Source organism: Chamaea fasciata, unplaced genomic scaffold (genome assembly GCF_029207755.1).
Source record: "Chamaea fasciata isolate MVZ Bird 193981 ecotype frontalis unplaced genomic scaffold, bChaFas1.0.hap1 SCAF_1, whole genome shotgun sequence".
NCBI classification, from domain to species: domain Eukaryota; kingdom Metazoa; phylum Chordata; class Aves; order Passeriformes; family Sylviidae; genus Chamaea; species Chamaea fasciata.
In genome coordinates, this window is record NW_027094086.1 from 113,935,311 (window position 1) to 113,957,375 (window position 22,065).

General features: G+C 40.8%; 1 protein-coding gene across 4 annotated transcripts in view; it reads right to left on the bottom strand.

Annotated features, from left to right (window-relative positions):
• Positions 1–2,292: 2,292 nt before the first annotated feature.
• Positions 2,293–22,065, bottom strand: part of LRRC3B (leucine rich repeat containing 3B) — a 137,561-nt gene continuing 117,788 nt past the window's right edge. For 2 of the 4 annotated variants that reach the window (XM_066194219.1, XM_066194215.1), the window contains exon 2: positions 2,293–3,525. In XM_066194219.1, the coding sequence (XP_066050316.1) occupies positions 2,581–3,360 (780 nt within the window). In that variant the 5' untranslated portion in view covers positions 3,361–3,525 and the 3' untranslated portion in view covers positions 2,293–2,580. Of the gene's footprint in view, positions 3,526–14,892; positions 15,213–22,065 lie in introns of those variants that run through there. The other 2 variants (XM_066194216.1, XM_066194218.1) reach the window with 2 other exon arrangements.

Genomic DNA, 22,065 nt, shown 5'->3' on the forward strand with positions numbered 1-22,065 from the left:
CAAAGGGGAGCACATAGGTTTCACTAGAGACAGTAGTTTTGGAAAGAAAGGTGCGAAGTAAACACATGAAAAAAACAAGCATCTTCTTATCTTCTTGGAACCATCCCTCCAAAGCATATCTACAGAATAATGCTTAACCTGGTTTAAATTTGTTTGGGTCAGAATTTCAAGTTGGAAAGCCAGAAGTTCAGCTGGGGTAAAACTACACCAGATCCTGTGTCATGGATCAAGCAATAATGAAAAAAAACAAAAAAAAAACAAAAAAAAAAAACAACAGAAAACCTAAAGATAACTTATATATATTTTTCTTAGTCAGTTTTGGGAAAAGGAGTTATTTTTGAAAATGTAGCTTGAAATTAAAATTTTAAAACCTGCCAAGTGTTTTTATAGTGTTTTAAGACTGACCAGTATTGTTTATCTGTTGTTAAAATAATTTTGTCCAAATTTTGTGGAGAAATTCCTGCATTCAGCAAGAATTGGTACTAACAACTAAATTTTTGATTGTTAGTACCTCCAGCTTACAGTCATCTTATAGCTAGTCCCTGCTTTTCCCCACACTAGTATATTAGCTGGGATCCTAAATATTGCTTGGGGAACACAGTGATAGAAATGAGACCAATTTTACTCTGAAGGAAATTTTAGAGAAATTAGGGGAATTACATCAGGAAGTAATTTTGCTCAGCCTACACAGAGACACTGCATGTCCTGTTCAGTAGAGTTTGTTATATTCCCAATAGACTGTAACATTTTATCTGCTCTCCTCAGACTCATATGTGTATTTAACCCTACTGCTTTTGGGTCTTGCACAGAGAGCTTGGGGGGCTGGGGTAGATAGTCAAATAAAGCTTGGAAACAGGAAAACATAAAATGCTAATTAAGGAGGATGTGTAATCAACAAGTGCCTCTCTTTAGAAAATAAAATTTTTACTTAAGGGAGCTAGTGGCAGGGACAGAAATATCAGATAGCCGGTATTTTATGGACAGACTGTGCCCTTAGCAAACATTAGCATTCTCCTAATTTGCCAAAAACTGTTCATGGAGCTATGCAACCAGCTAAGTCGGTCACAAGGACTCACCCTACAAAGATGACAAAAAAGTGCAAAGATGACATAAAAAGTTGACTCTATGTCCATTTAAAAAAATATTCTTTTTTTTTCCTGTTCTCTCACTTGCTTTGAAACAAGTTTTAGCTATTATGTTGACAGTGTTCTGAAAAAGTTAAGATAAATAAGCTTCTGCCCTTGTAACAGAAATAATGGATAAACTAATGTGAAAGATTACTCTGGAGGGTTTTTAAATTTTTTTAAGGCTGACCTTTAACACTTACTCTTGCAAAACAGTGTTTTATACATTTTTTAATCCACCCTTCTGTAATACATATTCCAATGTCAGATTGGATCTATAGGGACCCAATGACAAGCATCATTTTATTATGGTAATAAAGGACAAGAGAAGTACATCCTTGTGGATTTGTTCCCTTTGAAAATTTTATCTATGAAAAGAGAAAAACACCATGTTTTTAAAGACAGCAAAGAATTAACATATCCATTTCAAATGCACATGGACTTTATATTTTCCCAAAGGTTTAGCCACAAAATCATACAAAAACATACGTATATTCTAACACACAACAGAATATCCCAAGTCTACACATTAATTTATTTCCCTTAATTTTTTAGAAGGCTGCTCCCTAAAAAGTAGAAGTCGCATTTACTTATGAATGAATATACAGCTTAAAGCCATCTGATTTTTTTTTTTTTAATTATCACTAGCGGTACTCCAGTTTGACCAGCATACAAGCTTGCTGTTGCCTTCTTGCTGTACTCCCAGTGCTGAGGCCACCCGCCTGGAGCTCATGCAAGGCAGTAAGTGGGTGTAAGATGAAAACCACGGCATGCCCCTGGCTTACCTCTTTTTGATGTCCTGATATGCAGCTCCTTCAGGTTGCCTCCTCCCCAGCACTGCTGAAATGCCCTCAGACAGGTTAAGCGAGCATCAGTCCCTTACACTCAGAGTCAGGGCACTCTGCTCTGCCCACACTGTGCCCCTTTCCCACCACAGCAGGCAGCCCACAAAATGGGCTACCACTCACCAGCTGCTCACCTTGTACTCATGGGTGAGACGTGCCCTTTGGGGACTCACCAGTCCTGGACCTCTCACAGCCCACTTCATCATCGCTCCTCTCTTCTATCTCACAACCACAGAGCAAGCCAAGAGTGCCCTGGCACTGGACAGGTTTCTGATCAAAAAATTACTCTGCTTTACATGGTTCAAATTTAAGCTTTTATTTGGTTTTTAAATTAAAAAAATAAATTTCATTATTAAATAGTGGAATGGGTCTAAACTAATGTTTACATATTAATTCACTTGTTTTAAGATACCACCAGAGAAATAATTGAAGTTTACCACCTGGACAAAACTTTCTGTTAGAAAGCTCAACAGTGGCATAATTCAGTTAAACAAGAAAAAAAAAAGCCCCAAAAGTCTTAACGTTTACAATGAAGGTTAGAAGTAAACCTCTGGTTTTAGTGTCATCCAACTCTAGTTTCCATCACAAAGGCAGTCATTGTATTCAGAATACTATACCACAGTGCTAATGTCATCGGCTTCATCTGGTTTCTTTTGCCTGCTTGGCAGGGATTTCAAGTACTCAAGGTGCCTCCTGGCATCCTCCTGGTTCTGTCGGACGTAATAAACCACGTAGGAGATCACCATGGTGAACCAGCCAAACATGGTGACCAGCATGGCGTAGTCAGTAGTCTTTTTGGGGAGGTTGCAGAGGTCGGCATCATTGGCAGCGTTGAGGAAGGGTCTCCCCGCGTGCTCGTCCAGCACAGAGGTCTTGCAGATGACGTTGTTGGCTGTCTCGTGGTTGGAGGCCATGCTCCGCAGCACCTGCTGCAGCGTGCAGTCACAGTGCCAGGGGTTGTTGGCAATTCTGGCCCTGGCCTTCAGGTTGTTGAAAGCGTTTTTGTGCACGCTTTTAATCCGGTTGTCGGACAAATCCAGAGTCTGCAAGGTTTCTGCCACCCCTTTAAAGGCATGTTCATCTATAAACTCAATCCCATTTTTTGATAAATTGAGGACTCTCAATTGGTGCAAGTCCTTAAAAATTTCATTGGGGATAGATGTTATCTGGTTGGAGTCCAAATAAAGTAAGACTGTTTCTGGAGGAAGATCTCTGGGTATTTCCTTGAGGTTTGCGTTGCTACAGCTGACGTTCAGACCTCCGGAGTGGGAACAGAGGCAGCCTTTTGGGCACATACTGGCAGAATGAAAGCACAGTATCATGAGGACAAAACTTTGTAAGAGCAGACACATGGAGAGGGAACGAGTTAACCACAGGTCTACCAAATGCATGCTGGGCTGTCAGCATAATCACACGACCACTTCTCATTCAGCCAACAGGGTGGGAAAAGGATCGGCAAAGCTGAAACGTGGCTTCATTTTCTTCGGCGGGATTAGTAACAACTGGTTACTAATACGTGGGCCTCCTCATGGTCAGTACTCTTCTTAGAAGCATGCCTACAGAGAAGAAGGAAAAGAAGTTCTTTATACCATAAACTCCAACCCTAACATTGTTTTCATTAAAAAAATAGAAATAAAAAGATGTAAAAGGGAAATGCCGCACTAAATAAATGATCTATTATCTCAGGTAACTCCTATTAGCATTAATCTGAGTTTAGTGCATAAATCCCAGGACATTTTTAAGAGGATAGAATACACTTACTACAAGTTGCATGAGTTTGGTCTTCAATACTTATTAGAGAAGGCACTGGTTTTCTCTCACCACAGACTCTTCTAAAACAGCTATAAAACTAAATTGCAATTTCCCTTGCTGAAGTAGAAGATGCACTGATAGGAGCTAAGACTTGTATCTCCAGCAAGAGAGACAGGTTAAGTGAGAAATTTGTGGTAGTTAATGTGAACTTATCTCAAAATAATTTATGCTATTTTAAGTCCAAGTCAAAGTACTCCAGCAAGGAAATATTTTTACTGCATCAAGGATGCAGTAAAAAAATCAGGTAATGCAAATGCTGCTGCAAGACACCACAATCACCTACCATCTCATTGTTTGTCTCCCCCCACCTTCTCTTTTGCTTTAGAATGCTGGATTTCTTGTACCTCCCAGCATTTTGTGAGACTCACAGACATAATTTCTACTTCCAGTTTTTTTGAAAATTTTCTTTTCATGTAACAAAAAGAAATGGAACAATTGCCAAAAACTTACATACCCCACCCTCCAAAACAAACAAAACTCACAAAACCTATATACGAGCCAAACATTAAAATATCTTATTCACAGCATGTAATTTGCTAATAGGACATATGAAAAATACTGTTTCTGCTTCTCCCTCCTCAAGCTGGCTTTAAAATAGCAAACATCCAAAAGCTTTTCCACTTTCTCCGTTAACTGGAACATAAATACAGAAGTCTGAAATGCTGACCTATATGGCTTCAAAGACAACCCTTCCCCCCCACCCCTATTATGGTAAACTATGAATTTCTAACAACAACAGGTCCATTTGTTTTCACGTACACGCTCTCTGTCTTTGTAGCAGCTCAGACATGTGTAGCCTTCAGGTTGTATTTACATACAAATGAATTATGTTTTTTTCTAAATCCACACTGTAGCCCACTGAACTAGAAAATCCCTGCACGGAGGGTATGCGTGATTTTACATGAAAAAGAAAAAATTGCATTGCAATCACCTTTTTGCTTGCAGAACTGACATACCAACAGCAGTTGCTGACACACTGCAGTAATATGGATCAAGTGTGTCAAGCATAATTTCAAACTCACAGTTCAAGTTCTATGTAACCCTTTTTGCTGAGGCTCAGTCTGTCAGTAAGTCCACGGGAAAAGAAAACTAAAACAACCCAAACCAATCTTACCAGGATGTACATTATTTGTGATTACTCCATGGCCCTAGAATGGCAAAAGCTCAGCATACTCTCACTGCAACTACTGGAGAGAGTAGTGTATCACCACTAATCTTCAACTTACCTATTGTTCAAATCAGTGATTGCCCAAGAACCTAAACAGAAAGCTTATACTTGGATTCCATAAAACTTCTACTCTAAAAAAACAAAGTAATTGGTAGCAATGAGAAATTGTGAAGTTAACTCTGGAAAGGTGAAACTGTTCAGCAGGGAACTAAGCAGAGCATGAAAAGCTCCCTTTGAGGAGAGAGAGGTGAGGTAGCACCATCCGAGTCAATGAAATCCTTCATGACCTCGATGGAAAGAGCAGGGTTTATGTGAAAGAACGCTGTTGCAGTGGGTACATCCTTACCATTTCTCCCTTCGGCTCTTTGGTCGCTGCAGTGCCTGCTCTTCAGACCAGACAAAAATCTGCTACCAAAGGAGATAAGCTCCAGAAGTTGTTTTTTTCCCAGTCTGCCCAAAAGCGTTAAGTACTTGCTAAAATGTGCAGCCCATTCGGAGGCCAAGCTGGAGCTGGCAGCTGCTCCCCCTGGCACTCGGAGCTGGCAATCTGCTGCTCCCTCCAGCAGCCCTGGGTGTTGAGGCAGGACAGCCTGTCCCCTGGAAAAACAGCCACCTATTTTCTTTTCCCTTCATGTTCACGTGTCTCACTACTGTGCTGCTGCACCAGAAGAGGAGTGGTCCAGCTCCTCACCACAGAATGAGCATCATCTCATCACCTACTACTTCCCATCACCGGCACTGGAGTCCTATTGCAGGAAGAGACTGCAGGGAAAGAGCAAAGACCTGAAGTAGTCTCAGGTGCTTCATTTTACAGAAGCTCAAAACTCATACTGTTCTCATCAGAGTGTGACAAATAAATATCAAATTTGCTTTATCACAGGCTAAAAAAACCCAAATCAAACTGAAAATACAGCATGGACTCTGCTGAGTCCTCCACAGTACTGTTACACCACCAAAAAGCATGTATCAAATAGGCCCCAAGCACCAAAGACAGTGTAGAACATCCTCATCCCACTGAAGACAAATGAAACTATTTAATGTATTAATGTGTTTAGAGTGGAAGGAGTCATTACAGACTAAGCAGGATAGTGTTTAATGAAGCAGTGCCTCTTCTAAAAGCCTAACTAAGTAAATGAATATAGAGAGGAAAAAACTCGCAATGTTTTAAGTTGTTAGATAGAGCAAATACAAGTTTAAACCCGCAATTAACAACCCAGTCAACAAAACTTGTCTGAGTAAGAACAAAGCTCAGCAAATTCCCAGTAAATTAAGCAGAAGAAACACAATGGGACTGAGGATCCGTCAAGGGTAAACAGAGCTTTGTTTGCTTCAGAATATCCAGTCTAAGGGATATCTGAGGTTTAGGTTTCAACAGCAAACTTAGAGCAAGAACTTTCTTTACTTCTAGTGATTGTAAGAAAAGAAAACTAGGATTCACATCCTTCTAATGCCAATAGGAAGATCTGTGGCTTCTTGAGCTATATCTAATTTCTTCTTGCCTGGAACACAATAAGTAAAGAAGGTGTCAAAGTTGAAACAAACACAAGAGAGATATACCAGAAGAAACACTAATGACTACAGACTAAGTGATGAAAGACACAGAATTAAAATAAATATATGAATTAATTATAAATTATAAATAAAGAAAAAATTAAAAATAAATCAAAAAGTGAATGAAGGCACAGGGAAAAGACAGCAATACCAGGAGCACTTGTAGCAGCGTGGTATAAAAAGGCTTTTTGTGCACATTTCTAAAATACAAGTACAAACATAGAATACCTAAAGCCAAGTCAAATACTGCAGGGGAATGATACTACAGACAGCAGATTGCACTGAAGAATTCTTTACAGCCTTGCAATTTAAACAGGTTTCCAAAGCTTCCTCTTCTCAAGCTCCCCCAAGACCATTCACTCAGTACTAACATCCAATGATGTAGGAAAATGTACAAACCCTGAAATCCCCAGGGAAAGCACACTGCTTTTAATACACAGTGAGATTTCTACTGAGCTTCATGTGTCAGGTACTTTCAAGCATTTGTCTTTAGTGCAAAACAAGGTGCAGAGACCATATCTTAGCTCCTGAATGCAACACTACTACATTATCTATTTGAAAAATAACTTCTCCCCACAAGAAACTAGTGATGGAAGAAAGCATCAGTGCCTTCAACTACCAACATGGAAAAAGGCCCCACAGACTCAACAAAGTCACACAGAAAGTCCAGGACAAGACTTCCTGCAATATTAATTCATGCTGTTTTGTCTTCAGAGAAAGAGAATAGGAAATCCTATAACCATCACACAGAACAGCTGAAAAATGACACAGAGTGAGATGCTTTGTTGTTTAGGGCAATACTAAGACAACAAAAGATGCATGAAGAGATAATCAATCATATATGTTTAGTTAAAGATGTCTGACTAGAGGAAGGGGTTTCTACTGCAGTGTTGAGCCTTTCAGAGTCCACACGGCAGCTTTGGTCACCAAAGTACTCACACATCCCCTGCCTCCATAAAAGAGAATGGAACAGCTACCAAATCCTTGCACTTGAGGGCCAGCCACTGCTCTCAGAGGACTCAAAAGCAGAGATTACAACCAACCTTGAGAGGTATTCTGCCTATAGTATTTTGAACACACCCACACACAACCACCTCAGGCCTCAGGTGAAATCAGCGAAGTCACTTGTTGATGACACTCATCCTGAAAATTTTTATCTTTCAGATGTGAGAGAGGGATTTACTCCCTATTTGTTCAGCACGTGCCCTCTCCACACATTCTGTATCTACATTTTAGTAGGGTTCTTCAAAGATTACTCTCTAGCACTACAAAAATTACCTGTGACAGTAAAATATCATTGTTCAAATTGTTCCAGTAGGACAACACTTCTACTTGGAATTTCACCTGAATTCTAAGACAGCATCAGGTGAACTTCCAAACATTTCTGCTGAGGAAAAAATCAAGACCATTACCCTTCTACTGACAGCTCTTCATCAAGCAAGACCTCACATGATAAAGACAAAACTATGACCTAATGTATTTGATATAAATGTTTTTTATGGGAAGATTCCTGTTGTAAATCACAGAATGAGGGCCATAAATTAGGTCTGTAGAACAGGATCACACAGGTATATGTCGACACAAGAGCCCCCAGACACACACACAGCATCCTCACTCATTTTGCATGTTTGCCAAACACTGATGGGAAGAATAAGCAGCAGCTCTCTGCTCTCAGTACCACATTGGCCTTCACCAGATCACAGGCTGTAAGGACTCTCAGTGACAAGAGACATGGGAGGCTTTTTAATTTTTCTTGTTATAATACACAAACAAGCAAAAATGGGAAAATGGAAGAAGATCTCATCCTAAAAGCATCTTCATTCCATTAGCTGACAAGCACAGGCATTGTGCAGAACACACCCTTCTGGCAATAACAACTGGATAAATATTGCAGATATTTTGGAAGATGTTCTTTTGCTCTTTCTTTGGGATACAATATCACGGAATGCCAAGGGGAAAAAAAAAAAAAACAAACCTCTAAGTGCTGTGGCATCAAGCTGCAGCTAAAGCACAGTCCTGAAAGTGAGAACATGGCTGGCAGACACCTAGAGTTTTATGCAGCTTCTTAAACCAAACTTCAGAAAGTTTAGTTAGAAAGGGTTTTCACCGCTGATCTCTTATGTCAAGTGATACTTCCACCTCATGCACAATCACTTGTGCAGATCTCATAAGCTGAATTATGCCTTCACTGGCATTTCAGCAACTACACCATCCTCCACACGTGCAAAAAGGACTGCACAGCACACACATCTCACTGTGAAGGAAATGCAGTGATAGCAACTCCATTTTCCCTATAAATAATGTAAGCTACTAGAATAATGTCTCCTCTTCAAAGCTGGACCCACTGATGAAAAAGATTGCATCTATTAGTCCAGCAATGTCGAAGGGGTCACAGCTAACTACTAATGCTCAGCACTCACAGTTTGTACTTAAGGTTACTGAAGGCTCCATGATTAGAAAAGAATTTCTTGTTACTGCAGTTGATGCGTTCAAACGAGCAGGCAAGATCAGAACAGGGAAAAGGAAGAAGCCAATGGATCAACCACAGGGGGTGAGCTGTTGGCTGCATCTTGACTGTACTCAATCTGTCTGGTCTGTCACTTTTCAACCACCAGAAAAACTGGAAAAAATTATGCACAACCCACCTTCCTAAGAATGTGGATCACAGGGACAGATGCACAATTCACCTGCCTAGGCTTACCATTCTGAGGATATACAGCTGTAAAGCTTAAGCAACTTTGCTACTAACTTCAGGTACAGTATCCAGAGAAGCCCCCATTGCAAATGGATCCCAAATATCACTGCAGAGCTCCGCACTCCTCCGGATCACAGAGTCCACAACAAACACCACTGTGTCCTCCAGTCAACACTGAAAGTATCCCCAAGAACAACTGCAGGACCTCCATATCAGAGATGCATTGCACCTGTCAGGGTGCCTTCCACCCTCCTCTCTTACAGCCCATACAACTCATACGTGAACCTAAAGACAGCTCCTATTTCTGTGGGCCACTCTACTGCCTTCAAAAGAAGCTCTCAACTCCCAGTAAGCTCTCAAGAGATCCCTGAGAAAGAGCTGAACTTTTCAAGCCTGGTCTAAGTTAAGTCCTACCCTTCAGAGTAACAACTTTCTTGCGTGCCAGCATCGGAATTTTGATACAGAATTAGAAAAGTCCAGGAAATAAGACTCCTACAGGCTCTTTTTTTAGACACCTTTTAAGCAAACTTGCACTTTGAATAAATATTAAAATTTTATAACGAAAAATCCATTAAATGGAGCTCTGTAAAAAAATCATTATTTTAACTGACTTCCAGAAAATTACTGAGATGTTTAATAGTTTTGAAAGACCTAAGATTATTACAACTTTATTCCCTCCTTTAATACATTGACTACGTTGGTTTATAGAAAAGATGCTCATTGATAAATCTAGTTTTCTATTTTCTATTAAAACAGGCCATATTGCCATATTGAATATTTTTGGGTTACATCGGGTTTAGCAAATTAACCACTGAAATAGAAAATATGCCCCTCTCTAATACATTGTTTCCCATGAGTTCTGCTTCCTGTAATACCAGTCTGCTTGTTACAAAACACACACACGGAAACATCCCCACCTCGCTATCCCCCATCCACAGAGCTGTGTTTTATGACTTTTTACTATCTTTTTTTTTTCCCCTCATCACAAAAAGCCATATACTACTTTACCTCTAAAAATATTGCCTTGCAATTAGTATTGACAAGACAGCCATAAGATGGAGATTATAGGCTAAAACTAACAGGTGATTATCCAGCCTGAAAAGTCCAGTTTGCTAGAGGACTGAGGACAGCACAATTTTACCTGAACCCAAAGAAAAAGATTTGCCACCAAACAATTCCCAAACAATTGCTAATGGCATATTTAGGAAGAGTTAAAACAGAGATGTTTGGAGAAAGAACTATTTATATGCATCCTACCCTTAATAAATCTTACACTACTGGTAAACACAGACCTCCCAGTAAGCTGCACACTGTCCTGTCCATCAGGTTTGAGAGCAGGTGAGCCTCTGGAGGCCAGTGGTGTCTGTGCACATTGGGGAAAAACCTCCATGAAATCCTGCCTGGCTCCACCAACATCTGCAGGCTAAATCAGCCCACAGATTTTAAAAACACAAGAAGATGGATGTAAAAATAAGAAGTTGTAGGTTTTTCTACATACCCATGGATATATGATAAAACAACACCATGGCAATGTGCCTGACCGACTGACTAGTGACTGAGTGGGTACTGAGCTGCAGAGTGATGATACTTGAGAGCTGGAGCTGGACAGGAGCAGCAAGACCCAAAAGGGAACACAGCAGCCACTTCTGACCTCTGCGCTGTCTGTGCACCATAGAACAACAAACTGCATGGGTATCAAGTGAAATTCCCCAAACAAACAATACAATCCTTTAAAACAATGCCACCTGTGTGCCATCAGCACACCACGGCCAAGGGCAATCTCACCAGCTGCACAGACAGACTGTGAGTCAGGCATCTCAACCCTCGCCATGGCTCCAGGACAACATGAGGAAATTCCATTCCGAGGATGAAACAAGAACATTGTTTCACCTGCTAAACGAAACTGTTTCATGTTTGGAATTGGTTGGATTCCCAGGACAACAGGCATCTCTCCTTGTCACTCCCCAAATGTGGAGGCCTGGCTGCTTTGCAGCTCAGCCACTTTGAAGGTAAGTGGTTAAGATGCTACAAAGCACCAAACCAGAGAGGTGCCGTGAGCTGCTTGCAAGGTGCTAGGTCATTTAAATTCCCAGATGGAAATCTCCAGCAGTGGAAGAGTTTCAGGATTTCAGAATATGAGAAGATGAAAAATCCTAAAGCAGTAAAGAGAAATTAATAAAAGCCAATGGCAAATGAGGTGGGGAAAAAAGGGGTGCAAAAGATCACTGATTCTATGAATAATTGAAATGTCATGATTAATCAGTGTGAGCCTGAACTTAAACTATATAATGGATTCATTATCTAATGAAACACCAAATGTACTGTAACTATAATATTCTCCCCTAGGACAGGACTCAGAATGCCAGTCGACATTTTGTTCCCAAAAATCTTCCAGTATAGTCATCTATATATAACTGCAAACCTTTTCCAGTTGTAGAAGCAAAGTGTGTAGGTAAAGGTTTATAGATCTTGAGCTATGAATGCCCTCCCTTACCTGTCACAGAGCAATAAAATGGTTGAGGAGAGCCAAATGAACATTTTAAGCTATAATTACTTTCTGATTGTGAGATCACTGAATGTATCACTCCTTATTACAGATTAACATCTTAATTATACTGTGTGGGCAAATGAATCAGCACTTTAAGACTGATGGGCTGGGTTCATGTTAAAAAATGTATTTGACTTTTTCCCTTTTCACGTCAAGTCAGGAATTATTTCATAACTCTCAGCTGATAAATAATTGTGTGAAGCTTAGCAGATTTAATAACAGATTGATGACAGAAAAATATTACAAATCATCTCCTAGCTTTCCTATGATGCTTTGCTCTTGGAAGTCTTCTGTGGCAACACATTTCTTGGAATGAAATTTGGTAACTTGCTGGAAATTAAAGAAACAGCTGTTGGGGATGCTGTTAGACCTTGTTTTCTTGAGCCTTAACAAAGATTGAATCACCTGTTTTTCAGAAGGCATTCAGTGCTGCCTACTTTTCCCTGTTATCTCCCGCATCCTCTTCATCTGACACAGACTACAGACTGCTCCTGTCCCTTCCCTGAGCAATATACCCAGATGGGAAATATAAACAGCATTTTGTATGCACATTTATGCCATTTGAAAAAGAAAATAAAAACATTACACACACTTACAGTGTATATGTAGTGGCAGCATAATGCAAGTTAAAAATGAAAGGCAAAAGATGTAAGATGCATCATAATCTTTAACATAATTTATCACTATATTTAGAAGAAATTGTCTTCACAAACTATAGAGAAATGAACAAAGGCTTAAGATATGCCAGTCACTGCTCAGCAAACGCATCTGCAAAAGAGATTTTTTACCACTACATAAGAACATGAAGAACCACGTTACAGATGCTAAAAGAAAATGCTCCAACACACACAAATGACTACTTGTGGAGAGTTCTCCAAAGCCTCATAATTTTTTTTCTAGATTATTAGTATGCATTAGGGTAAACGATATTTTTTACGAGTTTGGGATATTCTACCAAATCTCAGTCACATTTTTCTGAGAAAACATCAACAACCATTCTATTTGGCAAGAAAATCCTTTCCAGTTGCAGCTGAGTCAATCCTCCACATGATCTAGAGTAGAAAAAATATACTCTGAAATCTTAAAATAACCTGAAGTGGAAATACTTCATCTTCCTTGGGTAAAGAGATCCAGACTAAAGTCATTTCTAAAGTCTGGTTATGAAGAGAATACCTAGGAGCCTTTCATGAATAAGCAATGCTGTAGGTTTTCAAGAAATCTGATATAACCAAATGGAAAATGTTTTCACTGTTAGATGTCAATTTCACAATATTTGCCAATTTATTTCTCTCCCATATTATAAAATAACACGATCAAAGTGAAACAGGCAAGTGCCCAGTTGGAGCCATACTCTTTCCAATAGCTAAAGATGGACGCGCCTTCAACTTAATTAGGCAGAATCCATCAGATCAGAGAAAATCTCGTCTTGATCTCAAGATAATTACACTGATTACATCAATGACTACCAGCATAATCAGTGGCAAGTCTTGCAATTTAATCTTGATAACTGCATCTGGTGACTGCAGATGGTGTCCTTGCCCAGTTGAAAATCTCATTCTATTTTTGCAAAGTGCAAATCTAACCCCTGGTAACAAAACTGTTTTATTAGAAACTGATAGGCCTTAAGGAACCACCTTGCAAAGATAAGCAAGATTCAGACCACCTAGAGACCTTTCTTCCACTTTTAAGGGTGTTTATTTTGTTCTGTGTACTGTGATCTTTAGGCTAACTTGAGGTTCATCCAAATGCTCCTGCAACTTAGTAGAAGACAGAAGTTTACATTAGGCTGGGGAGGCTGTGCTGATGATAATGAAGTCAGCAAGGCAGAAGTAAGTGCAAACCTGACGGGACCATTCAGCAAGGAACACGCTGGTGGCTCTGCAAAGCTGCCATCAGCAGCCCAAGGCAGCAGCAGGACAGCTGCTGGCAGCAGACACCTGGGCACCAGGGAATCCTGCAAGAGAGGTACTGCCAACTCCAAAGCTAGAGGCAGGGAGAAGGAGAACAAAGCAGAGAATGGCTGAAAGCTGTTTATTCCCAGCTGACCTTCTGTCACAGAGCAGGTTCCCAGGAATTACAATGGATCACCATGGATGAAACCATTTCTTGAGTTAGACAGCTCAACAGGAAATACAGATGTGAGCAGAGGAAAGTGCCACAGTGACAGTTCAGCACCCACTTTCACAATCTCTTGCTTTTACTGGGTTTAGATTACCCTGTTGCCTTAAAACCCAGGAAGTCAAGGTTGTTTCTCTCCCTGCACAACTTCCCAGTGACACAAACATAGAGCAATAATTCATGGCACAAATTATTTGCAAGGAAATAAGCCAGCAGAAGCTATTACTAAAATGAAGCAACCTGAATTACAGTAATACACAAGATGAGACTAGAGAGAAAAATAACATACTTCCAGAGCAATTACTCTGAAAAAATCTTAAAGGGGAGAAAAAACCCACAAGATAAATTAGCAAAAGGGGACAGCAGTTAAAATATAGTACCTCAGTAGTTATTAATTCAGCTCCTTGTGCTTCGAAATGTGCTACCTGTATATTCACAGGACCTCAAAGAAGCATGCAGAAGCAGAGTAACTCATTTAGAAAAATGCCAGAAAAATAAAATGTGTACCAGCACATAAAAGAAACCAATCAAGTTTGAAGGTTCCAATTAAAAGCTCTAAACCTAAAAGTGAATGCTCAACACCACAAAACCGCAAGCTTCTCCTAATGAAATTAAAATCGTGACTTACCAATGCAAAAGAGACAGAAAGTATGGAATAATTATGAGATCAGCAAGCAATTAAGCAACTTTAAAAGACATTCAAGTGACCTTCCACAATTTAGTGACATACTGAGTTAGCTACAAGCCATTTGGGCTTGCCAAAGAAACTGGTTGATCAGTGATGCTGGTTTTGCTGCGCCAGTGGTTATTACACCTGCACACTGCCACTTGCGTAGCTGAGAGAGCCAAGAGCACATCTACACCACCACACATACACACAGTGTACCTCCCATTTCTGCACCAAAGGTGTCAAGCAAAGGTATCATAACCTACCGTATCAAACCACCCACCACAAAAACCACATCCCCACTACTAATATTTTAATCCATGAGCAGCTTCAAATAACAGTAATTTCTTTTTCATTAGCTTACCAGAGAAACTTACATCTTTTTTTTTTTTCTGTCCTAATAATAGATTTTCCTTCTATATTTAGGTATCATTATAACTCTAAAAGCTCAACATGTGGTATTCTGGAACAGTCAGACACAGGGATTTTGTCCTGCACAAGAGCAAGATTAACAGGTTCCCATCAGGACCCACTTTTAGCTCAGCTGGCTGCGCCTGCCACTAGAAGCTGAGGGAAAAACTAGCCCAGTTACAACTTCTGCAGCCCTGCTTCAGGTGAGGATCTCCCAAGCAAGCAAAATCTAGCAATGCAGAGCTTCAATGCCATCTTGTGCTGGCAGCACTTCCCTAATTAAGAATTTAAGGCCAGATGGAGCCATTAGATCATCTAATCTGACCCCCTGCATACCACATGACGTCTTGTTTTACCAGCAAACCTCATACTGAGCCAAAAAATTTAGGTCAGACTGAAGCATGTCTGAACTGAGAAGACTTCTGTGTGCCCAGCCAGATCTTTTGTGACCACTGTTCTTGCAGCATCCTCTATCAACATTCACCATAAGAGTTAAACTACTCTAGCAGACATATCTGCTCCACCAGGATCCAGACAGCGAGTGTCTGTTTCCAAAAGAAAGGCTATATTGAAAGATAATGTTCCACTGTTCATCATCAACAGCTGCAGGTTACCACTTTCTCCAAATGAAAGTTAGACAAACTGGCTGTATTTTAATCTGCTGGTGAGTTATATCAGGCCCTCAGCTGCCATTAAAGAACTTTTCCAATTACATGTGTTACATCTAAGCAACAATCAGCATGTTTTCATTTTGAAATAAGTGCTCTGGGGCATCCCCAAGGCTTCCCAGGAAGTCAGGTAATTTATTTATTTAATTTTTTTTAACCATGTAGTACTTTTTGAAAGTCATAAAAAACTTGCTGCACTGTTTCTCTTCTGAGGACATACGATGATAGCAAGTTGTTATTACAAGTTGAGGTTGCAAGCTGAAATCCTTTAGGGGTTCTCTGACCCTTACTCAGCAAAAATCTTCAGCCTGCTTGCAGCTCATCAGATTGATGAGAGGCAAGCCACGTTCACAGCACTGAAATAAGAGTTATCACCAACTGCTAAATAAAAGGAACAGTTCTAAAGGAAAAAAAAAAAGTCTGCTTTTCTCAGTGGAAATAAACACCAGACTTTATCAGACATGGAATCTAGTTGTGCAAAAAAACCAAAAAACAAGGCACAGCTGCTCAAAACTGAGTGTGCAGAGATTTTCCAGTCAGTTGCTTTTCTCAAGGAGAAAACAAAAGGAAGGAATAGCCAAAAAGAAGTGCTGCAATGGCTACCTCCAAGAAGAGAACAAACCCTTGAGGTCACATTTTTACTAAGGGAAAAGAGGTCTTTATCAGCAGCACTAGAGCACAACAGGAATAGACTAAAACTTCGTTCAATAAAACCCTTATTTTAAAGACAAGAACATATCAGCTCTTTGTGTCTCCCCTCTGAGGTTATACAGCCAAGTTGACTTTGGGAGACCTAGCTGATACAAAAAGCAGGAGGTGTGAAGGAAAAAAAAATCTTGATTAGCTGGGCAATGATCCAATAAGCAAGACACTTGAGGCCACAAGTTCACAGCTGAAGAAGCTCAGGTAGAAATAATTTATAGCAAATTAAGTTAGGTCATGATAATGAAATTTAAAGACATGTGGGACACGATTTATTTTACTAAGGCTTGTTGAAAAGTGAAACCCAAGCAGAGCTAACAGGAAGGCTAATTTAACTCTGGTTACAGTTGGTACTAGCACTGAGATAAACTTAACTTGACATACTTGGAATGGGAAAGAGAATATAAGAATAGGGTTTTTAAAAAAAACTTTTTAACACCATTTTTCCACATTGCGGGAGAAAGCAGGGCAATTTTGATCCTGTGAATCGTGGCTGCTTGTTTCCCATTTTTAAAACATCCTGGCACACAGCCCTCAGTGGCGAGTGCAGTGGAAATAGCTGATTGCAAGGGTTGGGAAAGGATGGATAACAACATCTGCACTGCAAAGCCCCTGCCATCAAGGAGCAGGAGGGAGGATGGAAAAACTTAATAGGAAAACGTCTCTTAAGAGGTACAGTCCCCTTGCAGGTCACTGGAAAGCAGCAGCAAAGGCAGGAGGGATCCTGTCATCACTGAGGGCTCTGCAAGTTACCTCAACAGGTTACCTGGTGGCAGCCTGGGCTTTGGCTTCACTCGGCAACAGATGAGGTGACATTATGTCCTCATCTGTCCCTGCTGCCACCCACATCTCCCACGCTGTGAAAAACGCCAGGTGAAGGGGGAAAAGAGTCACTATAATGGATGAATGCAGCAGTTTGCAGGAACAGGGAGGGAGAGACTGATGAAAAAGTGTTAATATTAAAGTAATAACGCTTGTGGCCATTTTTCAGTCTGAAATGCGCAACACGATAAAACAATGCTTAAAGGCACTCACTTCTGTTCCAAACCACCTGCACGCTAAGGCACCCTGCTATTAGCACATAAGTTGTTTACTACCAGTCTTATTTCAATCAGACTCCAGGAGAGCCACAAAGCTGAATTTTCTCACTCAGTACATGAGTCCAAGTGGCCTCAGGTTTTCCTTGGTCTGCCAAGCCCCCAGTGTGTCACCTGTGATCCCTGCCCAGTCACTAACCCACTCACTTCTAGTAAGATGTATAAAAGTCAAAGCTAAGGGAATCTGTGCCTGGCACATGGCACACCCTCCTTCTTGCCTGCTTCTCCTCCAGTTCCTGGAGCAACAGCAACACTCAGTGAGGTGTGTTGAGCACAATTATGATGGTGGCTTTATCTGCCAGTAAGTGTTCTTTGTGTCACACTTTCCCAAAAGAGTCTGGGCACTGGTTGGTAAAAAGAGACTTCTATTTCCTCTCCCAAAACAATTTCTTCAGAAAAAAAAAAAAAGTAATGGAGAAATAATGAAGTATAATGGCAAAGCAAATAAACAATGGATATTCTTTTGATATTAAGACATTTTTATCTGTTTATTTGTCACTTGCCTCTTTTTTGTTTGTTTCTTTGGTCTGCTCTTTTGTTTGCCCCAAATAAAAGCATGTGAATTCAAAGCAACTCACTCATTTTTTTTCCTCTGTCAGAAGCAAACATTATGATTCAGGGACTCTTTTATAGAGATGGCCCAGCTACAAAGAAAAGTCTTTGTCTCACTGAGAGGACTACTAATTCAAGGACAAAAAGAGGCTAGAAAAACAGTCGTACCTACAGGAAAGTTTAAGGCTGACAAACGAGCCTGTGGAATTGCAGGAAGAGCAAAGAAGAAAGAGAACCAGAAGTTAATCTCAGGCCTGTGCATGCACCATGAAGGGAGGAAGCCAGATGTGGGAGTTTCACATGAGAGAACACATTGGCTCACAAGCCCATGGGTTAGCTCCTTACAACCCGGAGCCCAGTGAAACTGCCAAGCCTTAACAAGTTCTATAAATTATACCATCTTTCTGGGAGCTACATGATGAACTATGAAACAGCCCAGCAGCAGCAGCTTTCCATTGACTAACAATAGAGAGAGATGCACTGGTATGGTGGAAAAAGCATTGTTTTCCCCATATTTACACATCTTCAAAATGAGAGTCAATAGTGAAAAGCACGCTGTTAACTGTCCTTCTTTTTTCGAAGGCACATTTCCCTCTCATCCATTCAATTCCCACATCTGAATACAAGTCAGGAGTCCGGGACATACAAAGTCCAAACGGCCTAAACAATGCTGTTATCGAGTCCCAGGCCATATACTATATACTGCGAAGAACACCACAACAAAGAGTAAACCAAACTGTGTCACTTGAGAGCAGCATTTTCAAATATTTCCCCTCATCTTTCATCACGGGAAACATTATCTTGATCATTCTCCTTTCCTTAGTTGCTATAGATGCAGTGCCACGGTGCAGCAGCAACATGCAGCCATGTTCATAAGCTGCTTCAGGTTTGAGGACTCCTGCACTTCTGAGTGCTTCCCTTCTTGCTTTCAGTCTGGCAAAGGTATCCTGCCGTTCCATCCTGCCCTTCCTCACTGGACAGTGAGGATAACAGACTAGCTCAAGCACAACAAAACAGATTAAGCTTCTGTAATGAAGTGGTGCCATACACCTTTCAGTGTCACTCGTTCTGGTCCAAGGACAGTTTGCATGCACCCCAAAAGGTTGCTTTCTGAAAATGACAAATCTTCTCTCTCTTCCAAGTTGCAAGGAGAGCCCATCCTTTCACTCCTACATTTAAAACCTCTGCTAGCCTGAGGAGCAGCCCAGTATTAAACCTCAGTCAGCACAGTGCTGTTGACCCATTTTCAAGCTAATCCATGACAGGTGAGCAGCAGTAGGGTGTCCACAGTGGCAACAGCCATGTGTCACTGCACCACCAGAGCTCTCACGGGACTCTGAGCTCAAAAGCGTCCCCAGAACATGAAAGGGAGACACCCACAGCTATGGCATCAGTGTGTGCCACCACATGGCTGCACTATGGCAAGCAAGGAGACTGCAGGATGGCAAGCCTGTGGTTCCTTGGGGCACGAGCCTCAACAGCCCTGAAAAGCTACTATAATGGGTCTGCTTTCCTTTTGTTTAATATATTCAACCTCTCCTTTCTCTTTCTTCCAAAAAGCTGTCACTTGGCAAATAACCCCTCTAGAATTCTTCACAGAAATGCACTTTGGCAAAGACCTCTGCAAACAAGGAGGAGTGGGCAAGTCAACCATCAACCCAGGAGATTGTTTATAGATAGTAGATACAAGTTTATCTACAATATTAACCCACTACATCATCATTTCATATTATAAAGTTACTTTCATGGCTGTACAAAAAGCTCCATTAAGAATGAATGATTAGTTCTCCATCAATGACTTTAACATCTGCCTTAGTAAGGCAATCATTTATTAATAACAAAATAAATAAATAGGCTTCTATTAGAATCAATTATAGTAGTAAAATGAGAGAAAAAAATACTCTATTTATCATATGTTAGTACACATTTTATTTAAAGTTATCCAAGTTTTTCCCAGGAAAAATGCTACATCCTACCTTTGCTCATGAAAATAGGACATGGCTTGAAGTTTGATGAAGAGGAAAAAATTAATTTAATATTTTTTCGCATACAGTGGTATTCTTTCAGTTAAGCTGTTTATTTCCGCTGCATTTTTCATAGCATTTGTATCAATACTGCTACTAAGATTTTAAGGGATATTTTAGTGTTATTGGAATATATAAAATATTAAATTTATTAAATATGAATTTTGAAACACTTGGAAAAATGTAAACCATGTATAAAACATTACACAATATGAAAAATTTCAATCAAAATACAAAATTTAAACCACATTGGCATTTCTCTGTCTTTCTAAAAACATGGTATTTTTTCTTTAGCATTTTCTCCTCTTGGAGCTTTCAGTCAGCTCTCAAAACAAAGGGAAGGTGATTCTTTGGCGCACTAAAGGTTGCAGCTCTTTATGAACAGGTGAACAAGGTGTCCCCTCTGAACGCTGCTTGGCTGGGCTCACACTCAGGAACTCAGCAATGATCTGAAGTAGAAACTCAGGTGGCTGTGGTGAGATCATGCAACGTGTTTTCATCAGACAAGACACCTGATGTGGGCTATGTTATGAACAGACACACACGTTGCAATTCTGACTTCGAAAGATGTGATGACAACAGCAGATACGCTGAGGAAAATAAACAACCCCTTTTGTGTAACAGTGCCAGCACAAAGCAGCCCAGAAGTTGGTGCAGCTACTCTTGGGAATAATTACTGAAACACTTGCAGCCTTCTCACTAGTTTTGAGGCAGTGCCACAGTTCCCATGCACAGCCATTCTTGCTTCCATGCAGGACGAGGAGCAACCCTGGCAGAGCTCCACGTGCTGCTAGGCTGAGCCCGAAGTGCTGAGCAGCCCTCTGAGAGTCACTGGCTGTTCCTGGGACCTAAGAAAGGGAAATGCTTTTAAAAAGTTGTGACGAACTTAAATCTGGCGGAGCCGTGCTGGAAAGGTAAATGACCACTGCTGAGAATGAGTGGCTCCTCAGCTCTCACTTCACTCGGTGTGGATGTCCAAAGTCTCTCTGGAGGGCATGGCTGACTAACCTGAGCCCCCTGCCAGTGGCACATGCGCAGCAGGAAAGGGATGATCTGTGCTTTACACCCCGATTAGCCCAGACGGCTGCCAGACTCGGAGCTCAGAAGAAGGCAGGAGCCAGAATCCTGCCTCAGGCTGATGGCTTCACCCAAGCAGCAGCAGTTTCTGGTCCTGCTGAGCTCAGGAGCTGTCAGGCTCCTGCTGAGCTGGAAATAAAAGCTTCACTTTTTTTTTTCCTCCTTCTTTCTCTTCATTTGACAACTGCACATAAACACTTGTAGATTGGGACTGTTACACCCCTGCAAGCTTAAAACAACCTTGCTCAGGCACGGACGACAGCTCTCGATGGCAACATGAATGTGACTGCAGACTAATTCACCTTGTTGTTCTGACACATGAAAACCATCTCTGAAATCGCTGCACAGTCTGTACTCACTCCTGTTACACATCTCTGCACAGTCAGCACTCAGCCAAGCCAACACAAGAAAGAAGCACACAGAAAAAACTCACATCTTTTTGGTAGATTCATACTGTTTTGTGCGGAATTTTTCTTTTCAGTGTAATCATGGAAAGACATTAATAGCTTAATTTAAATACAGGTCCATCAACAGACTCTAATTTTTTTTTTTTTTTATATGCACACATTCTGCACAGAACTGGTTTGTGTCTAAAGAACACTAAATGAATCTCTAATATCTGGAAAGACAGACTACCAGGAAAAAGGCCATCAGTTTAAGAGGTACTTCTTCCTTCAATACTCTATGCTCAGAAACCCCAGGCCTCTGCAACCAGTGAGAAAATCTGGAGCCATACAGGCTGTTGTCAGCAGAAGAGGATCCAGGTAAGGGACATTTAACCACACTGGACATACACAAGCCCATGGATCCAGAGGGGATGCATCCACGAATGCTGAGGGAGCTGAGTGAAGTTTACAGAAGGCTACTCTAAATTATCTTTCAGAGATCATAGGAATCAGAGGAAATTATTGAGGACTGCATGAAAGTCAGTCCTATTTTCAAGAAAGAGAATTCCATAAACTACAGGCAGGTCAGTTTCACCTCCAACCCTGGGGAGGTGAGCAGC